Here is an 18,711-nt window from a genome sequence, read left to right as displayed (position 1 = left end):
ACAACGAAGGACCAGAGGAACCCGGTCACTTGGAGTGAGGACTGCGAGACGGCGTTCCGTATCCTGAAGACCTACCTATGTACTTCACCGGTGCTGAGGAGCCCCGACTTCGGCCAGAGGTTTCTGGTTCAGACCGATGCATCCGCCGTGGGTCTGGGAGCTGTCCTAGCCCAGGGTGCTCCTGGAGAGGAACAACCGGTGCTGTACCTGAGCCGCAAGCTGCTTCCACGGGAGACCAGGTACTCCACAGTGGAGAAGGAGGGCCTGGCCATCAAGTGGGCCCTGGAGAGCTTGCGGTACTACCTGTTGGGGAGGGAGTTCGACCTGGAGACTGACCACCGAGCTCTGACCTGGATGAACTCCATGAAAGACCACATCAGCCGTCTCACCCGCTGGTACCTCTCCCTCCAGCCATTCCAGTTCCAGATCCACCATCGATCTGGCAAGACCAATGTAGTTGCAGACTATCTCTCTAGGCTGCAACACATCTGCAACCTCGGGGAGGAGGAGGATAATGTGACGGAGCGCTAGACTGCTCCGTCTCCCTCACTCGCTGCGCGCACTTCTCTCCTCGGCCAGGAGAAAAGCAGCAGCGGGAGCGCGCGCACGGCGCTCTCATTGTTTCCCCGGCAGGTCCGCACTCACGCGGTTCTGCTCAAACATTTTCCTAAATACAAACTGTGTTCCCCAGTCAAAGACTCTGGTCCCGAAAGTGCATCAGGGGTGCACACTTGAACGCCTACGTTGTAAAGACAACACACACACACACACACACACACACACACACACACACAATGACTCACCCACGGGGTTCTGCTGCCGGTTCCCCGCACGGCCAAACCGAGGTGTTCCGGGTGATGAATGAAATAGTACATTGTGGCGCGGGACAAACCATTTTGGGGTTGAGGGTTGAACTTATTAAGTGATTTGAGTGTTGTAACCATTAAGAGGCCAAATGTGGGGTAGTTTGGGGGTCTGTCTGATTTATATAATTATGGTTTATTAATTTGGTGGTTATATAGAATAAAACTTGTGCTTTAGGAAAGACCCCTCCATTCAATTAATGTTGGTCCGCACGAAGGAGGGGCCAGGGGGTATAAAAGCAGAGCACTTCTGCTCTGCCAGTGTGGGAGTAGGAGTGTAAAGTGGAGGCTAATGCTGAAGCTGAAGTTGAAGTTGTTGTTGTTGTGTTGCTGTTTTTCTTGTAAATACCTTGTTTTTCCTTTGGTTTGGTCACTGACCGGGATTTGGGCACAATTTTTACAGGGTTGTATATATTTTTTTTTGGTGAATAAAAACCCACCAACGGAAGTTTTCCTGACTGAGCCATCATCTTTTCATTTTCAAAACACGAACCCTTGACAAAGATGTGGTTTTCAAGTTTAATTTTTAAATGGAGCTTCTCATCCTTGCACTCCTCTGTGAGTGGCTAAAAGCATCAACTCATACTCAACCACCATGTTGTAGACAGAAATATATTAAGTTCTGTATACACATACAGTTATGCATCTTTTTGGATCATTGCTGAATGATGGTGGTGGTAAATGGACGTGTGCTTGAATCACAATTTTACCCTGCAGGTCACAGTTACACGTTCACATACTGACGGTAGAGGATGCGGAGTTAAAATGACCGTCAGAAGTCCATTCATACACATTCATATGACGCTGACAAAGTAGCGGGAGTAACTTGGGGTTAAGTGTTTTGTCCAAGGACACATCGGACATGAGGCTGCAAGAGCTGGGGATCAAATCCCTGATCTTCCAGTTGAGAGACCGACCACAGACTCTCCCACTGCCACAGCTGCCCCTCAACTACAGTCCATATATTGAGGCAGTGTAACACAGTTAACATTTGGTACTGCCCAGGAACAGCAGGGGGGATATTGTAGGAAAGCCCTAACTGTAAGCTCAGGATGAAATCATCTCAGGTTTTTTTGGTGCTGTTGAAGCACCACTGTAACATCGCGTGGAGGTTGGGGACAGTGCCTCTGGACTGGCAGACCGGGGTGGTGGTCCCTCTTTTCAAGAAGGGGGATCGGAGGGTGTGTTCCAACTACCGGGGAATCACACTCCTCAGCCTCCCTGGGAAAGTCTATTCCAGGGTACTGGAGAGGAGGTTCCGGCTGCTAGTCGAACCTCGGATCCAAGAGGAACAATGCGGTTTTCGTCCTGGCCGTGGAACACTGGACCAGCTCTACACTCTCCAGCGGGTGCTCGAGGGTTCATGGGAGTTTGCCCAACCAGTCCACATGTGCTTTGTGGATTTAGAGAAGGCATTCGACCGTGTCCCTCGCGGCGCCCTCTGGGGGGTGCTCCGTGAGTATGGGGTTCGGGGCCCTTTGCTAAGGGCGGTCCGGTCCTTGTACGACCGGAGCAGGAGTATGGTTCGCATTGCCGGTATTAAGTTGGACCTGTTCCCGGTGCGCGTTGGCCTCCGGCAGGGCTGCCCTTTGTCACCGGTTCTGTTCATTAACTTTATGGACAGAATTTCTAGGCACAGTCAGGGGCCGGAGGGGGTCCGGTTCGGGGACCACAGGATCTCGTCTCTGCTTTTTGCGGATGATGTGGTCTTGTTGGCTCCATCGAACCCGGACCTTCAGCGCGCACTGGGGCGGTTCGCTACCGAGGGTGAGGCAGCTGGGATGAGGATCAGCACCTCTAAATCTGAGGCCATGGTTCTCGACCGGAAAAAGGTGGTTTGCCCCCTTCGGGTCGGTGGGGAGTCCTTGCCCCAGGTGGAGGAGTTTAAGTATCTCAGGGTCTTGTTCACGAGTGGGGGGAAGATGGAGCGTGAGATCGACAGACGGATCGGTGCGGCGTCTGCAGTCATGCGGTCGCTGTATCGGTCCGTCGTGGTGAAGAAGGAGCTAAGCCGAAAGGCGAAGCTCTCAATTTACCGGTCGATCTTCGTTCCTACCCTCACCTATGGTCATGAGCTTTGGGTCATGACCGAAAGAACGAGATCTCGGATACAAGCGGCCGAAATGGGCTTCCTCCATAGGGTGGCTGGGCACACCCTTAGAGATAGGGTGAGGAGCTCGGTCACCAGGGAGGAGCTCGGAGTAGAGCCGTTACTCCTCCACATTGAGAGGAGTCAGTTGAGGTGTTCCGGGCATGTCCCTCCGGGAGGAGGCCTCGGGGTAGACCCAGGACACGCTGGAGAGACTATGTCTCTCGGCTGGCTTGGGAACGCCTTGGGGTCCCACCGGAAGAGCTGGAGGAGGTGTCTGGGGTGAGGGAAGTCTGGGTGTCTCTGCTTAGACTGCTGCCCCCGCGACCCGGCCCCGGATAAGCGGTAGAAAATGGATGGATGGATGGATGTTGAAGCACCACAGCACTGCACATGGTGTAGAATATGTGTGATTATGCACGTCAGATTTGAACTGCTATTATACAGTATAATTTGAATAAGTTACTGAAACAGTATTTTTCTGACCAATTAGGCTACCTTGAATTCTATTGAAAAGGGGATTTTAAAAATGCAAAGCTTGTTTTCTGGTAGAATTGTAAAAAAAGGAAAGGCTGGTGACTTTATTGGGTGTTAGAGCCCTTGAAGGTAACATTGACTCAAGTAATTTTCTACTCACTGTATTTGCAGTACTCCCTCTCTTTATTGCAGGTGACAACGTCATTGCTCTCTCTTTTTCAAACAAATGTCAATGCTGGCTTTATTCTCCAGTTAATCAATCTGAAGAGCTGAGCTCTGATCAATGCTGTCATTAGTTCTGTTTGTAGAGGACTTTCCATTGTTTTCTCTGGATGTGCTGCAGTCAGTGAAGTATCCATACCATTAGTCATCGTGATGAATGGCAGCTTGTAGGGTCTCACATTTTCCTTCAAGGAGAATTGTATAGCTCAGAGATTCTTATGTTACTTGTGTTTATAGCCTATCAATATGCTTTTATTGTTCCACTGTTGATCTGTAAAGTTATTGTTCCACTGTTGATAGAGGCTGTTCATTTGATTCGTTAGTAATTGTAATTTATTATGATTATTATTAATAATATTATTATTATTAATTATTATAAGTAATATTATTATTACTTGCCACTGTAACTCTGTTCAGTGTTGCTAATTGCCATACGCTCATGACTGATTAACACTGGGTCTTTGTAGATTATATAACAAAGAGCAAGGTCTTTTAGCTAATCTTTGGAATTTTTCTACATTTGTTATCAATTGGCACAATACAAATAAAGAGTGATGATTGATTGAAATCCAGTGTGAAAAGGCTCTCCCATGCCTTTTCACCTGAGAAGTGAGCAACAGCTTGGAGAGAGGCTGTTTTTCTTTCAGTTCATTTAAACAAGGTGTTTTCTTGGCTACCATGGACTTTTGTTTTGTTCTTTTGGTTATATTTTTTGTTAAGTGAATTAACTTTCTTTTTTCTGCATCAATTTCTGCCTCCTGAAATTGGGTTTAGGCCGATCATACAGTAAAGACTTACCAGAGTAACACTTAACGTGTACCAAAAGCTACACTGGTAATTTCAACAAAACAACATTTTGTTTTCATTCTTATTGAAGTTGTAGAAACTCATACTACTACTAGGCAGGTGGGATTAGGATTGGACACAATTTAAATAGTTAGTTAGTAAATTGCTTTTATTGTCTCCCTTAGGAGAAATTTGTTTTGGACACAAGCGAATGTCACATATAGCATATCACAAAGAAAGAACGTCTGTATACATACACTTCCTAACAATATATCTCTTCATTTGCACTTTTGGACATGCTCTTTCTATTGCACATATACCCATATACCATATGTGCAATAGAAAGAGCGTACAAAAAAACAGGAATCAAACCAGCGAATATGATAGCGGCAATCACAGGGAATGGAAATGATACTTGTGTTGTCCTCCTCCCGCAGACGCAGTGTTGATAAGTCAAGATATAAGCAGTACATGTACACACTCCGTCCAGCAGTAAGTGTACATGTCTGGGGACGATGAGCCCAGGAGGAGTGGCCCAGTTGGAATGATGTGGTTGTAAACTCTTTTGTTGTTTGACAGAAAAACAAAGCAATGACAATTCAATCAGTAAGAGTTTTTGTCAGCTCCGTTGTTGATTACTGATAAATGTGTTTAAACTTGTTAACAATCCATTGGACCATAATCTGTGTTAATAGAAAGTATTAAAAGAAGAATTATACATTTCCCGTTATTCTATTCTATCTATTTAGTTTTCACTTTTCAAAATGTTTTGAATGTTAAACAGCTCTACCATAATAGTCAGCTGATCAAAACTCTCATCGTTGACCATTAATTTAATATTTTTCTGCTGCCCTGCACTTTTCTTTCAGAGTTTAATTTCCTTGGTTCTCCGGAGAGGTGTCAGATTAGAAGTTATTTTATTAATTTAAGTGGGGTCAGTGTGTCAAGGGTTGACCTTAATTTGCTGTTTCACTATCTATAATAAAATCACAAGAGTAGGGCAGAATGTCTACAGGAGTCACATAAGGGATCAATACAAATGTGCAGCCTCTTCACTTCTTTCTAAAAACGTCCTGATGTCCTGACAGTGATGGGATACTGACAGACAGGCCGTGTTTAATTAAAGAGCGATGTCACCCATCTTGTTCTGCAGGGGGCTTTGGAGTCCCATTGATGGTGGTCTCCATGCTATAAATCCTGTCTTTTAGTCAACCTATACTATACCTATTCAATACTGCTTACAACTGTCATCACTGTTTTTCTTGCACATGTTCACCAAAGTATGCTTACATTCAGTTAAACATGACTTACAAATGTTACAGCTAATTTCTCCCATTTTTGACTATGTTGAATCCATCCATCCATCCATCCATCCATCCATCCATCCATCCATCCATCCATCCGAGAATGAGAGCTGGAGCTTATGCGGCTTTTAAGCCTGTTGACAAACAGTTTCATTGTGTGTACTGTGTCAGTTACACACTGTATATTGATTAACTCTTATCGTTCATAAAATCAAAACAGATGAGTCATCAAAAAATGTGCTCCTCGTACAGTATGTGCCAGACTAATTTTGTTTTTGTACCAGGCTGTGTCAAATAAACACACACACACACACAATCCATGTTGAACTATACCTCATATTTTGTGAGCTGAAATCAAGTCATTGAAGAAAAGTCTCATTTAAAAAGAGCTGACATTCAAAAGTAGCATATTTAGGGCCACTGGGAGAGTGGCCTTGGGGGCAGGGGGCTGGTGGTTCATGTGTGCATAGAGATCTGAGACACTAACATTTCACACTGTCTCTGAGGTTTGTATTATGTCTTGTAACTTTGACAGGAATGATTGAATCAGAGCTTTGGGTGTTACTATAGTATGGCTGGCTACAGAGAGAGCTAGCCATGCTCTGAGAGGTAATGGAGAATGAGATATTGCTCTCATGCATTGAGACATTGTGCACAGTCTGCCAGTCCTTGAGGACTTTACACACAAACCCAGCAGGATGGGTTGACTACACTGGCTTGAGAGATGAGGTTTGGACTATTGGCCTTGCTCTAGAGCCTGTCTTAACTAATGAACACATATTCATCGTAGACTGTTTATTATAATGCAACAGAAACATTAAGGTGTGTTTTTAAAGTCTTATTCTATATAATTGAGGCAGATAATTCATTTGCAATACACTGTTCAGCATTCACTGAAGTTAAATGTATAGCATCAATTGTTTAAATCCCTTTTATCTCATGCTATTTTGCCCCTCTGTGCGCAGTTTAGATAGTCCTCAGTGCCTCCCTGTAGTTATACTGATGTGGACATAAGAACATTAGACATTGAGAAACACAAAACAAAAACAAAATAAACCAAGAGTACACACAATGACATTTAATTTGTTATCCCGACCATTTCCTGTTTTAGTTCAAGTCCTGACCTTTCCATCTACCAAAAGCTCCTTACTTTTTTCAATTAATGCAGCAAGTATAGTACTATCATTTTAAAATAAAAGCCTAACATTTTTTTTTAACATTTGAATTGTTTGACAGCCCTAATAAGATAGATAAACTCAAATAAAACCAAGCCCAGAGAGGCGAGACAAGGACCCTAGTCTATGCTCAAAGAAATGGTCAAACTTGTCTGCAGCCATGATGTCATTTCTGATGTAGTAACGCGTTCAATTCAGAGGCAGCCATCATACACCTCTCAGGTTGACAGTGACCCAGGCAGGGAAACGAAATGTCTGACCACATTTCATTTTCAAATCTAAGTATTACTTGTCCCATTTATTTATATAACAGGCCCTGCATGTGTTACTAAATATCTCCAGGTACCGTGCACTCTTTCAGTCAAGGATGCTACAATATATTGTATTTCATTCACAACATGGTTTTATTATTCATGTGATGAAAGAAGTAAATGGCATGTTGTGTAAAGTGCTTGAGTGGTGGGATGGCTATGAAGGTGCTATTTCAGCACAATCAATACCATTCATCATGTTTTTACTGTGAAAAGAGTCCGATGTTTACCTTTATTATCATGTCTGAATGCTGCTGAAGTGCTGACTGGCAGAATGAGGCTGAAATGATATGCATGACAGAGTCATAATATCGCAAAAAAAAAATGTTCAATAGGAGAGGAAGCGACACTGCCTTGACACTAGCTGCAGGGTTTAATGCTTTCCATCAACCACAAGTTGTTTATTCTCAGTCTTTGACTGTAAATATGTAATTTAACTTCTTACGGCAGCTGTGCTTTATCTCTGCATGACATGGCATCCATATTTTACAGTTCAGCTTGTATACTGCTCCTCTCCTCTGTTGGACAGTTAAATGCAAAGTCAAGGTTGATTCATTGCTTCTGTTTTGTGTTTGGACATGTTCCACTGTGCCTCCCACTGTCTTTATACTGGCTCCCCATCAGTTTCAGGATGCACTTCAAATTGTTGTTATTGTGTTTAGAGCCTTGCATGGTCAATCTCTGGCTTACATCACTGAGCTACTGAGGCCATGTAACACCAGCAGGTCCCGGAGGTCCTCTGAACAGGGTCTGTTAGTTGTTCCTCGCACAAGCCCAAAAATAAAAGGAGACTCTGCCTTTGAGGTACCTATGTAACTGTCCGTTTGTAAAGTCTCTACTCAATGCTTTATTTTGAAGTCCTTTGTGACGTCTGTTCTTGAAAGGTGATATATAAATACACTTTAATTACTTACTTGCTCTCTCAACCTCTGGCCAGTCCATCCACTTAGGAGAACCCATGGACAGCTGTGTAAGCCCCCCTTCTTTTTGACAAAGACTTTACTAATGTGGAAGAAGACCCCTCAATTAACAACCTGCAGTAATAGAAATGCAACACGACAGCACAAATACAAGTTGTAATGGCACGATTTGAAATGATCTTCAAAGAAAGATTATAATCCTTATCTCTGTATTTTTGGGGTCTGTGTTTATGTTAAGAACCTCTGACTCAACATATTTGCTGTGCAGTCTGAAGTCTCATTTGCTACGCATAGGTGGTGAAGAAAATGCTCGCTGATGCTCCAGACTGAGTTAGGCTGGACACCAGACAGCACAGGAACATGTTTATGTTTAAGATTAAAATCAAACTAAATTCTCTTGTTGAAATTATCTGAGCAAACGTTTTTTTAACCATGTATAAAGCTGTATGCTATCATTTATCCATTTGATAAAGTGTGACGTTTATTACAGGGCTATTTGATTACATTATTTGTAGATAAAGCAGGATAAGTATTATGGTAACAGAAGTTGTCTGTGGTTGAAAATCAGTTAAAGACCTGTAGCAGACAGGGTGCAGAATGCAACCTGCTGCACAGCAGAACGCTATAAAGAAAGGGCGTGGCCTGGAGGGGACAAATGAGGATTAATTTCACCTAGGAAAGGTGAGAGTGTGGAGAGGAGTAAAAGACATGCACAGAGGAAGTTGGCAGAAGAAAGGTCAGAAGGAGCATTAAGCCACCGATAAACTCCAGAGTGGGCAGAGTGTTTTTGCCTTGTTTTTACTTTGGAGCCTGGAAAATCTGTTTTGTTTCTGGTGTGATTGGGCGAGGCAGGGATCTACATGATCCCATCTGCATGGGTTCAGTCCCATGTTTTGATTTAAATGTTAGCAAAGGAATGAAGTGTTTATTTGTGTCCTGAACCTATGCTATATATATATTTCAACCTGACTTGCTTTCTTTTTGTGCTTTGATGAATTTAAATAGAATCTATTCAACCTGGTAGAATTAATTGACAGGGTTCTGTCTGGCTCCCCTTTTCAGTTATGCTACAGACCGTAGAAGTTCAGTTCATCTTCATTTTTATGATCTTCAGTATTAATGGAGGATGCAAAACTGACATTGAATACACATCAAGTTCTAACACCGATTCACAGATATTAACATTGACAAACTAACGCTATAGTTTTAAGGATTGTTTGCTCTGTGGGTTTGGAAGAACTTAAAAAATGATGTATCTGTTTTTCATGTAAATCAAGGCTGTCCTATAAAATCACTACAATAAAAAGTGGTATAAGAGAGGCTTGTCTTGGGTAAATGAGTGATAAAAAACATACCAGCCAAACGCAACCTCCGGTCTCAAAATATGAAGCCAATGCAGAAGTGTAAAATCCAGTTGTTTCTTGAGTGTCTGCGTGATGCTGGCTACACACAGCAAAAAAAAGCCTGATGTTAGGTTGACTTAAAGTTAGGCTGAGACAGCATGCAGACCGCCATTGGTGGAACTGAAAAAGCCCCCTGTAGGAACAGTTGGCTGACATCACTCAGGCTTCCTCCATTAATATTGACAGTCTATGACACCAGCCGAGCAACTCGTTGATAAACCAGCTGAAGTCAGGCATTCTGTGTTTGCCTTACCTCCTCTTTCAGTATATAATTTTACATTAATAAATTTTTTAGGTGGTGCTTTAAAGATTTGGGGAATGTTGCCTTCCCCCCAAATAGATTACGCCAGGCCAATCGTGAGTGGTAGTTTAGCTGCTACTTGCTAAAGCAAGATGCAGGTGACCCAGTCTGTGGAAAGGTGAGGTCTTGAAGAGATAAAAAAAAAACCCAGTAACACTTGAAATATTTGTTTCAAGTGTTGCTGGATATTTATATTGATTTTATTTTTAGATTGACTTGGCTTGTTGCCTTCTTCAGGTTCATCCAGAAACACATTGTCATGCACAATCAGATAGATCGATAGATAGATAGATAGATAGATAGATAGATAGATAGATAGATAGATAGATAGATAGATAGATAGATAGATAGATAGATAGATAGATAGATAGATAGATAGATAGATAGATCGATTCTTTATTAATTCAGAGGAAAATTCAATAGGGGAGTTAAAATTGTTTTTTTTTTTTGTTTTTTTTACTTTATCTTAAATAAGGGCTACAACTAAAAACAAAACAACATAAGTGAGACCACCAAATCAGAAAGTAAGATAGGAATCATAGATAATATAATTTGATATAATTTATGGTAGGTAGAGCGACTGGTCCCGTCTATGGTCCCGACTGATCTCATCTGGAATGATCTGTGTACATCGTGAAGGTGAGGCTCAGTGTTCCTGGTGTCCGGCAGAGGGCAGCACTGAGACACGAAGGGGCCAGGCACTGAGTCAGTTCCAGGCGGGCAGGAGTACTGCTGAGCCGGGTAGAGCAGTTAGACACAGAGTAGGGCTGGTGGAGGGAGGAATGCTGCCTCATGCCGCCGGGGTTTACCGACTAATACAAATCTGACGCGACGGACACTACAGAATCTGGAAGAAGGAATAATTACTCTTCAAACATGCATCGTTTTGGAATTTGGATTCTAATGGCGGCTCTGCAGGTAAGAAATATTTCTAAATGTATAGCCTATAGCGAGCCAGCTCCGGTTATGCTGTAGCAAACTGGAGCTCATTTTGAGAGGGGAGAGGAGCGCTTTGCATGGCAGGTGGAATCATGTAAATACAATCTGTATTTGCCTTTGCTTAGTTTATTTGTTTTTTATTGTATTCTCCCCTCAGTCTTCCTCCAGACACAAGACAGGGGCCGACTGAAAGCAGCCTCTTATAATGTTACTGGAAGCTGATCCCAGACCTGCTGCGGGTCCACAGTACACGGAGTGATTTATCAGACAAACAAGAGAAACGCGTATTTTCGCAGTATTTGGATCAAACATCACTTTCAGATCTGAATGTAGCTTTAATTACTGGAAGAGCAAGAGGGAGAAATGCATAACCTTCACGAGGTTTATTCTTAAACATCCATCTTTTCTGGGATGACAGGCTGCTGTCGCCTCTTTTAGGATCTCATCTACTATTCATGTTGCTTTCTGTTGAAATCAGATGCTTGACTTTTGTTGGGCTGTAATCCAGTTCTGCCTGGGTGAATCAAGCCCTTGATACGTAGCCTTGCGGGGTTTTCCCCCATAGCTGGGGACATATAGAGGTTCCATTTAAAAAGATGGCAGTTTGATGTGTCCTCTTCTCACCGGGCATACGTGCTGGAGCAAGGATTAAGACGTTTCATGAGTCGTGTCTGCTCGTCTGTGAAGTATCATATATGCATTTATCTCAGGAGTTCTAGCTTTTAAAAAAATCTTCTCCTTCCAATGTCCTGCAAAAAGTCTGAATCAATGTCGCATCATTTTAGTGTTTTACTAAATACTCGAACACGTTTTAGCATTCTTTATTGGCCTCTGTGCCTTGTGGGGATATCGAGGCTATATTGAGAAAGTATACATACATTGTTGCATCACAAAACTGTTTTCACGTTTGCCTTATAAAGAAGCAAGAAGAACTGACACATTTTTTAAACTTCAGTGGGTCTTACAGTCCAGACTGTGATGATGCTTAGGCCACCTGCTGTGCATCCATATCCCAGATGCAAAGGACTAACTTTGCAAAGGATCACATCCTTTGTGCTACCACGTGCAGTACACAATACTAACGTGCTCACGTTATGGGTACCATTTGTTTTAGACAAAGTTGAGAATAGAAATGCACTGGAGGCTCTGTGTTCAGGTTCGATCTCCAGCTCCTGCATCAACATGTTCGATGTGTCTTTTGGCAAGGCACTTAAGCCCAAATTGCTCGGCATATGTGTCTGAATGTGATGAGCTAGTACCGATGGTCACTTTACATAGAAACCTCTCCCATCAGTGTGTGAATGTGTATGTGTGACCTTAGATGTAAAAGAGCTTTGAGTAGCATTTACCACTGTAAAATGTGTGATTAAGTTCAAATAAACCACAGTAAAGCATCATGTAACACACATCTCAAAATGCTAAATATGAGACAACAAAAAATATATATTTAAAGATCTTACTAAATATGAACAAGATTTTGTCCTGACTAAACCTTTGCTAATGTTCCCATGTCTTTTGTTTTCTTACCTTGCATATTCATATACATGTTAGATCATTTGTCCAGCAATTTGAAAAGGTCACAAAAACATAACAGAGTATATGACATGCTCTGGGAAATAATCAGTAACAATGATAAATACTCTGAAGCATCATTTCTTTAACACCAGCACATACAGCCAGCAGCTCTGATGAAGCTGTACATTGCTGTAGAGCTGAAACGATTCCTCGAATAACTCGAATAATTCGATTACAAAAATTCATCGAGGAATTTTTGCTGCCTCGAGGCTTCGTTAAGTTTTTTTTTTTTTTTTTTTTCGTCATCAAAACTTTGGTATGAGTATAAAACACGTCTAATGCAGCTGCAGCTACCTGCTCCTCTCTCAGCGCTAACACGCACACACAGGCACACGCGCACACACACGCGTGCGCGGCGTGCCCCTTTTAACTTTTAGTCAGCACACAGTTGATCCGTGATCCATACGACCCAGTCGGGAACACGTGATCCGGTCAAACGGTCGGCTTTTCTCCGTTCACTCTCTCCGCGTTTGCAGCTAACAACGATAGCAACGTCCTCTCACAGTCTCTGTCATAGTCTGTGAGCGTGCTGAATGCACGCGCTGAATGCACGCGCTGCAGGAGCAGACAGAGATACACTTTTAACAATATACAGGCTGATAATATGAAATGTCTTCAAAGCTATATCAAGACAGAACTTGTTTGTGGAATAATAATTTAGGAAATATATATTTAAAGTTTCTCAATTTCCTTATCTGACATAATGATTGATTCTGTGATTGATTCAACAGAACATAATGCTTTCTCAATTAAATGTACTGTAACAGATGTGTAGGCTACACAAAACACTATTTGCTATTTCAGCCATTAAAACATGTTTGGCCTGTATTTTTCATCTACCTGCCACCTTGACCAGTGAATCAGAAAGTGAATTTGGGACCCTGTCAGTAATATGGTGAGCATCATCAGCAGCTGTAGAGCAGAGGTGGTTGGCTGTAACAAGCAGGCGTTTCCATGGTAACTGCAAAGAAGCAGGTTTGTAGGGACGACCCAAGACGAGTTAAACCTTAATTAAGCAAAAGTATGATTTATTCGATTACTCGATTAATCGACAGGATATTCGATAGAATACTCGATTACTAAAATATTCGATAGCTGCAGCTCTACATTGCTGTGATTTCAACTCTCGTGTGCGTGCCTCAGGGACTCATAGAGAGGACAGGGCTGTGCCAAAGTATCAAAGGTGAAGTCCAAGAATAATCATCACCAGTGCCTAACCTCCCAAACAGCCTGGTCAGCACTCTCAAGAGCTTACCTTAAATCCTCCAAGGTCTTAGCTTTTGTTACTTTGGAGCGCCAATTTCAAGCCTTTGATAACAGCTCAGATCATGTGATGTTTATTTGTACTTGAAGGCTCCATGCTTTGTGGTTGTGCAGTGGTTCCCAAACGTTTCCAACTCAGCGCCCACTTTTAAGTCTCAAACATTTTCGAGGCCCACCTCGGCCCATGTCCATGTCACTTCAGTCTTGAGGTGATGGTTCAAATGGCTTCAAGGCTTCATTTGACAATGTCTCCGATAGAGGTGGTCTAATGGAGAGGTCTAATGGAAAAATATCAAAGGTTTATTGGCTGTGCTGTTTTAATGACATTATTAGATATAATGTAGCGTAATCCAGAATGTGTTCATTCTGTGGGACATGATCAAAGTTTTATTCATAGTGGGGGCGGGACATCATTGATTGGCAGACATACAGTCACCAGGGTTACTCAGTCTCACCTGCCTACTGCACACTGAACAAGAGGACAAAGAGCTGCAGGCTGACATCACTTCAGGCAGAATGCATGGAAATCAATAGAAATAAGTGAAAGTAGGTCTAGGCCTACTGTCAAAAAGAAATTAACAGCCATGATTTGGACCTTTGATTGCCTCCCTCCATTTAATTCTTGTTTCCGTTTAAAAAAACAGGCAAACTTTGAGTGGAGAGGCTTATTAGAGCCCGAAATATAGCAAAGACCCGAAAAGTTAGGAAAAAAAAGTAACATATCCCAAAATGTAATAACTGGAAGATAAAGTAACAAAATGCTGAGCCCAAAACATTCAGTAACAGTTATTACATTCTGAGAGGGCCTAAATATTTAACAACTTGTTACATTTTGTTACATTATAGACCAGTTGTTACGTTATGAGTTTTCTTAAATTTTTTTTAGAACATTTTGGGTCATTGTTACATTTCAGGCTCTAACAAGGCTTGTTATTAACTTACCTAACCAATGTTAGCGCTCTTAAGTTAGCTTGTAGCTTTACATTGCTAATAAATTGACATTGAATGACCGTGATTTAAGACACTTATGTGACATCCAAATAATCAGTGAGTATGTTCTTCTTCAGCTTTCAGCAAAAGGGGGAGGAGTTGGCCGTCCCATCCATGTAAAAACGGGTCAGAAAACAACGCAGCCACCGGCACTCGAGCTTCTCTCTCATTGTAGACAGTCAGGACTCAGAGAGACATTTACAGGATAAAGTGGATTTCTGCTGGATTCATGTGTAAAATGTTGCACATTCGTCCTTTAAAAACTGGCTGTTAAGGTTCGCAGTTCTTGATCTTATGGTCAACAAACCAAAGTGTGTTCTGGCAAGACGCTGACCCTTCAAGTTGCTCCTGAGTGACATAGCCAGTGGTGTATGAGAGGGTGTGTTAATACTGAGAGCGGTTATTACCGATAGGCACTTTACACATCCTCCTCTGCCATCAGTGTGAATGGGTGAGTAAGACATCATGTCTCGTCATCTCGAGATAAGAATGCTGGTTCTCCTTTGATAGTGAGTTGATTTGAACCATGCTCTGAAAATCTGACGAGATTAATAAATCCAGCTTTTTAAAAAAAATGAACTTAAATGTGCCTTTAAAATGTAGATTAGGTGTAGATTGTACAGACCACTAAGGTTAATCACATTGAAAAAGTAGAAAATTCCAACAATGGAAATACATGTTGGATGCAGCCTTAACTCTCTTCAAAATAAAAGGTGCGCATCTCATTATGAGAGTCAAAAAGCCAATGAGTCACTCATCCACATTTCAGGCAAATGAGATAAATGAAAAAGATGTTCATGTTTAGTTGTTGTAGATAGTACAGCAAGGTAACAGTCATCTCTGCTGGTATCAACACTTGAAGTCTCTGAAAGACGGCACAGTTTTTGTGTAAAGTCCAGTTTTACAGTGCTGAAATAGATTATAGAGGAAGCTCAAGGGCAACCTTGATGATCACATGTGGAGGACAAGCGGGCGAACAAGCCCCCAGCAGCACACTCTTTATTTGCACACTAAATCATCAAGCTTGAAGAAAATAATGAGCCCAAGGGCTGTAACTAGCTTCAAGGTGACATTTTACTTATTTCATTTCTCCCTTGTCATGGACAAAATAGTTTCCCAATTCCAGTAGAGAAAACAAACTCCTCCAAATTCTCCTCCGAAGTCAGCAAAGAGACCACTTGTAGCAAAACATTCATATCCATTCTGTGGGTGTGATTTATGAAAGCTTAGTCCTGCAGTATGTTCAGACATAAAGACCGTAGATATGCACAGAATGCAGTCAGTCTTATATTAACTCACAGAGGGTACGAGGGTGCTCTTGAAAGTGTCTCTCATGGTTAACCTCTTACCTTCGTAATTAACAGATTAGTCGTTTGTGGTATTAAATGTTAGATATCGGTGAAGGGTGTTGGATGCCTACATTCATTCTGTTCACATGCACCTAGAAGAAAGTGTTGTTAGGAAAATGTCAAACATTTTTGAGTAGATTCTTTTGACTCCTCTGTACCTTACTGGGGCTCATCCTGTCATTCTCATTGTTAAGCTAAGAAATAAACGTTCACACCATAGACTGTAAATATATTAATGCATGAAGACTAAGGGACCATCTGTTCCTGCAGGGGTCTTTGGAGTCCGATCAATGGTGGACGCCTTCCGAGCTTAACTTCCAGTCAACCAGGGAAAGGCTAACAGCCAATTTCAACACAGTCCGTGTGCACTGCGATCTGTCCGCGCCACGCACTATGGCGCCATTCGCTGGCACTCCTGTCAATGATCCTGTTTCTACATCACACGCCACAGTATGTCTCTGGTGTACCTGGTGTACCAGAGAGACATACTGTGGCGTGACAGAACGCAGTGCACACGGACCTCTGCTCTGCTCCTCGTTTTATCACGCACTGAGTCTGCTTTCTATAGAGCTCCCTGCAAGCATGCGTCAAACAGAATAGATGGACCCCAACAGGAAGTCAGACTAGGAACCACACAGGGCATCTGGTCAGTTTGAAAAGAAAACACAATATACAGACTCACGATCGAATGTTCCATCACTTTAATCAACACCACATCCAAACAGGCACTGAACGATCATCAAATCATCCTCAGAGAGACAATGCCACTTTTTTTTTTTGCATGTTGTTTGCTCTATTCTCATGTGATCTCGTAGTTCTCCAGTAGTTTATAATATGCATTGTCCCTGTAAAATAAATAAAAAATACAGACAAACCGCACCCTTCCTGTCATCCAAGAAACAAGCAAATCAGACCGACTTCATTTTGTACGAGGCTGTAAACATGTCTGCTGTAAAAACATTTCTCAATGGATGTGTAATATTTGGCTTTCTGAGCTTCTAATGCCGGCCTAAAGTAGACACTCGATGGACTTCAGGATTTTGCACACCAGAGGTTGCTGCTTGATTCACACTTTTTTTAATAAACATATTTGACGAGTTGCTCTAACACTACTGTCTGTGGATATATTGTTGAAGTCACTGACATGACAACAGCATCCTTTCCCTGCTTTTTTTTCTCTACTTCTCTTTCTGCTTGGCCTATAAATGTCATCGCTGGAGTCTGTTCAGTGTTACAGAAAAAAAAACAAAAAAAAAACACAGCGTCACACCAGAGTCTCGCTATGTGCGTTTACTTCCTCCTTCTTTATGCTAATAGGAAAGAGATGAAAGCCAGCCTCCCCCACTAAACATGCTAGGATGGGCAGCAAGGACGTGGTTTAAAGATTCTGGGTTAAGTGGAAGCAAATCGCAGCACACCTCTTAGCTTTATTACTCTAATCACAGAGGAACAACCCCGCCACACACACACACACATGCTAACACACATACCAACAAACGGCAACAGATGCTTTTATGCTGTTGTGTGGAGCAGAGGAGTGTGTGTGTGTGTGTGTGTGTGTGTGTGTGTGTGTGTGTGTGTGTGTGTGTGTGTGTGTGTGTGTGTGTGTGTGTGTGTGTGTGTGTGTGTGTGTGTGTGTGTGTGTGTGTGTGTGTGTGTGTGTGTGTGTGTGTGTGTGTGTGTGTGTGTGTGTGTGTGTGTGTGGGACAGGAGGTGGAGGGTGGTTCATGCTGGGCCAGGGCTCAAACAACAAGAGAGACAAGAGTCTAGACGCTAATTATCATCAAAATTAATTGGCCCGGTTGTCTGCCCCTCCTCACGGTGATTAATAATGGTCTCCTGGTTTCCAACGGTGCTGAACTGGTTTTCATATTCCCTTTGATACACAGCAGTTTCAATGTGAAGTTTTGCGTGTGGACAAGGAAACCCCCTTTAGAAAATGTGGAATGCCAAATCATGATCTGCACTAATTAGTTCCATGACTGTTCTCTTTCCCAGATTTAATATTCAACCTTAACAATAAGCAGAGAAGCAAATCTGTGTCAATCAGTTCTCATGGATTGAGTCATAAAATGCCGTTTTGTAAAAAAAAAAGACCGTGGAGAGGAGGAAAGAACTTCGACCTTCTGTTTGAAGAAAAAGTGATAAGGGAGTGACAACAACGTCAGAGTCAAAGGATTGTTAAAGTAACACGATGTCTTCTTTTAATAAGACACATATGCAAGTATCTAATTGAGAAAAAAAAATCCCCCTTTTTTTATCTACTTTGTTTCCCTGTGCAGGTTGTTGTTCTGGGCAGAGAGGCTGAGCGTCAATTGTCAAACAAACCGGGGTCATTGCCATGCGCAAGGGGCTTTTCTCAGAAGGAATACATCATCGAAACGGACCAAGAGCTGGCAAAGGGACAGGCTGTCTTCAACGGTCAGTTAACACACACACACACATACACACACGCACAGACACACACACACACAAAGCTGGGACAACTCCACCAATAATCCCCTGCTGTTGGGTGGGGGTTGTCTGAGAGTCCTGCTGATAACACAGCCGAGCTTCAGGAGAACTGACCTTTGTGAAGACTGATTGTGGAGTCCCCTTTCTGTGTTATCCTGATTACTATGCTTCAAATACAGTGATGAGAGAAAGAGCAGGATGTGTTCCTGGAGCCTCTTGTGGTTATTGAGTTAAAGCACTGATGATGACTTCTGTGCTCTTATCTTGGAAGGATTAGATGTTGGATGAAA

The 18,711-nt window shown here is 42.4% G+C and overlaps 1 protein-coding gene across 1 annotated transcript in view; it reads left to right on the top strand.

The window, feature by feature from the left end:
• Nucleotides 1-10,557: 10,557 nt before the first annotated feature.
• The window catches only part of LOC306828695 (cadherin-2-like), a 92,954-nt gene continuing 84,800 nt past the window's right edge, over nucleotides 10,558-18,711 (top strand). Inside the window, exons 1-2 of the mRNA XM_079351260.1 lie at nucleotides 10,558-10,769; nucleotides 18,250-18,388. Of these exons, the coding sequence (XP_079207386.1) occupies nucleotides 10,728-10,769; nucleotides 18,250-18,388 (181 nt within the window). The 5' untranslated portion in view covers nucleotides 10,558-10,727. The remainder of the gene's footprint in view (nucleotides 10,770-18,249; nucleotides 18,389-18,711) is intronic.

Source organism: Symphodus melops (genome assembly GCF_947650265.1).
Source record: "Symphodus melops genome assembly, chromosome: 8".
Lineage (NCBI taxonomy): Eukaryota > Metazoa > Chordata > Actinopteri > Labriformes > Labridae > Symphodus > Symphodus melops.
The sequence above is the reverse complement of the archived record's forward strand: the minus strand, read 5'-3'. Positions and strand labels throughout refer to the sequence as shown.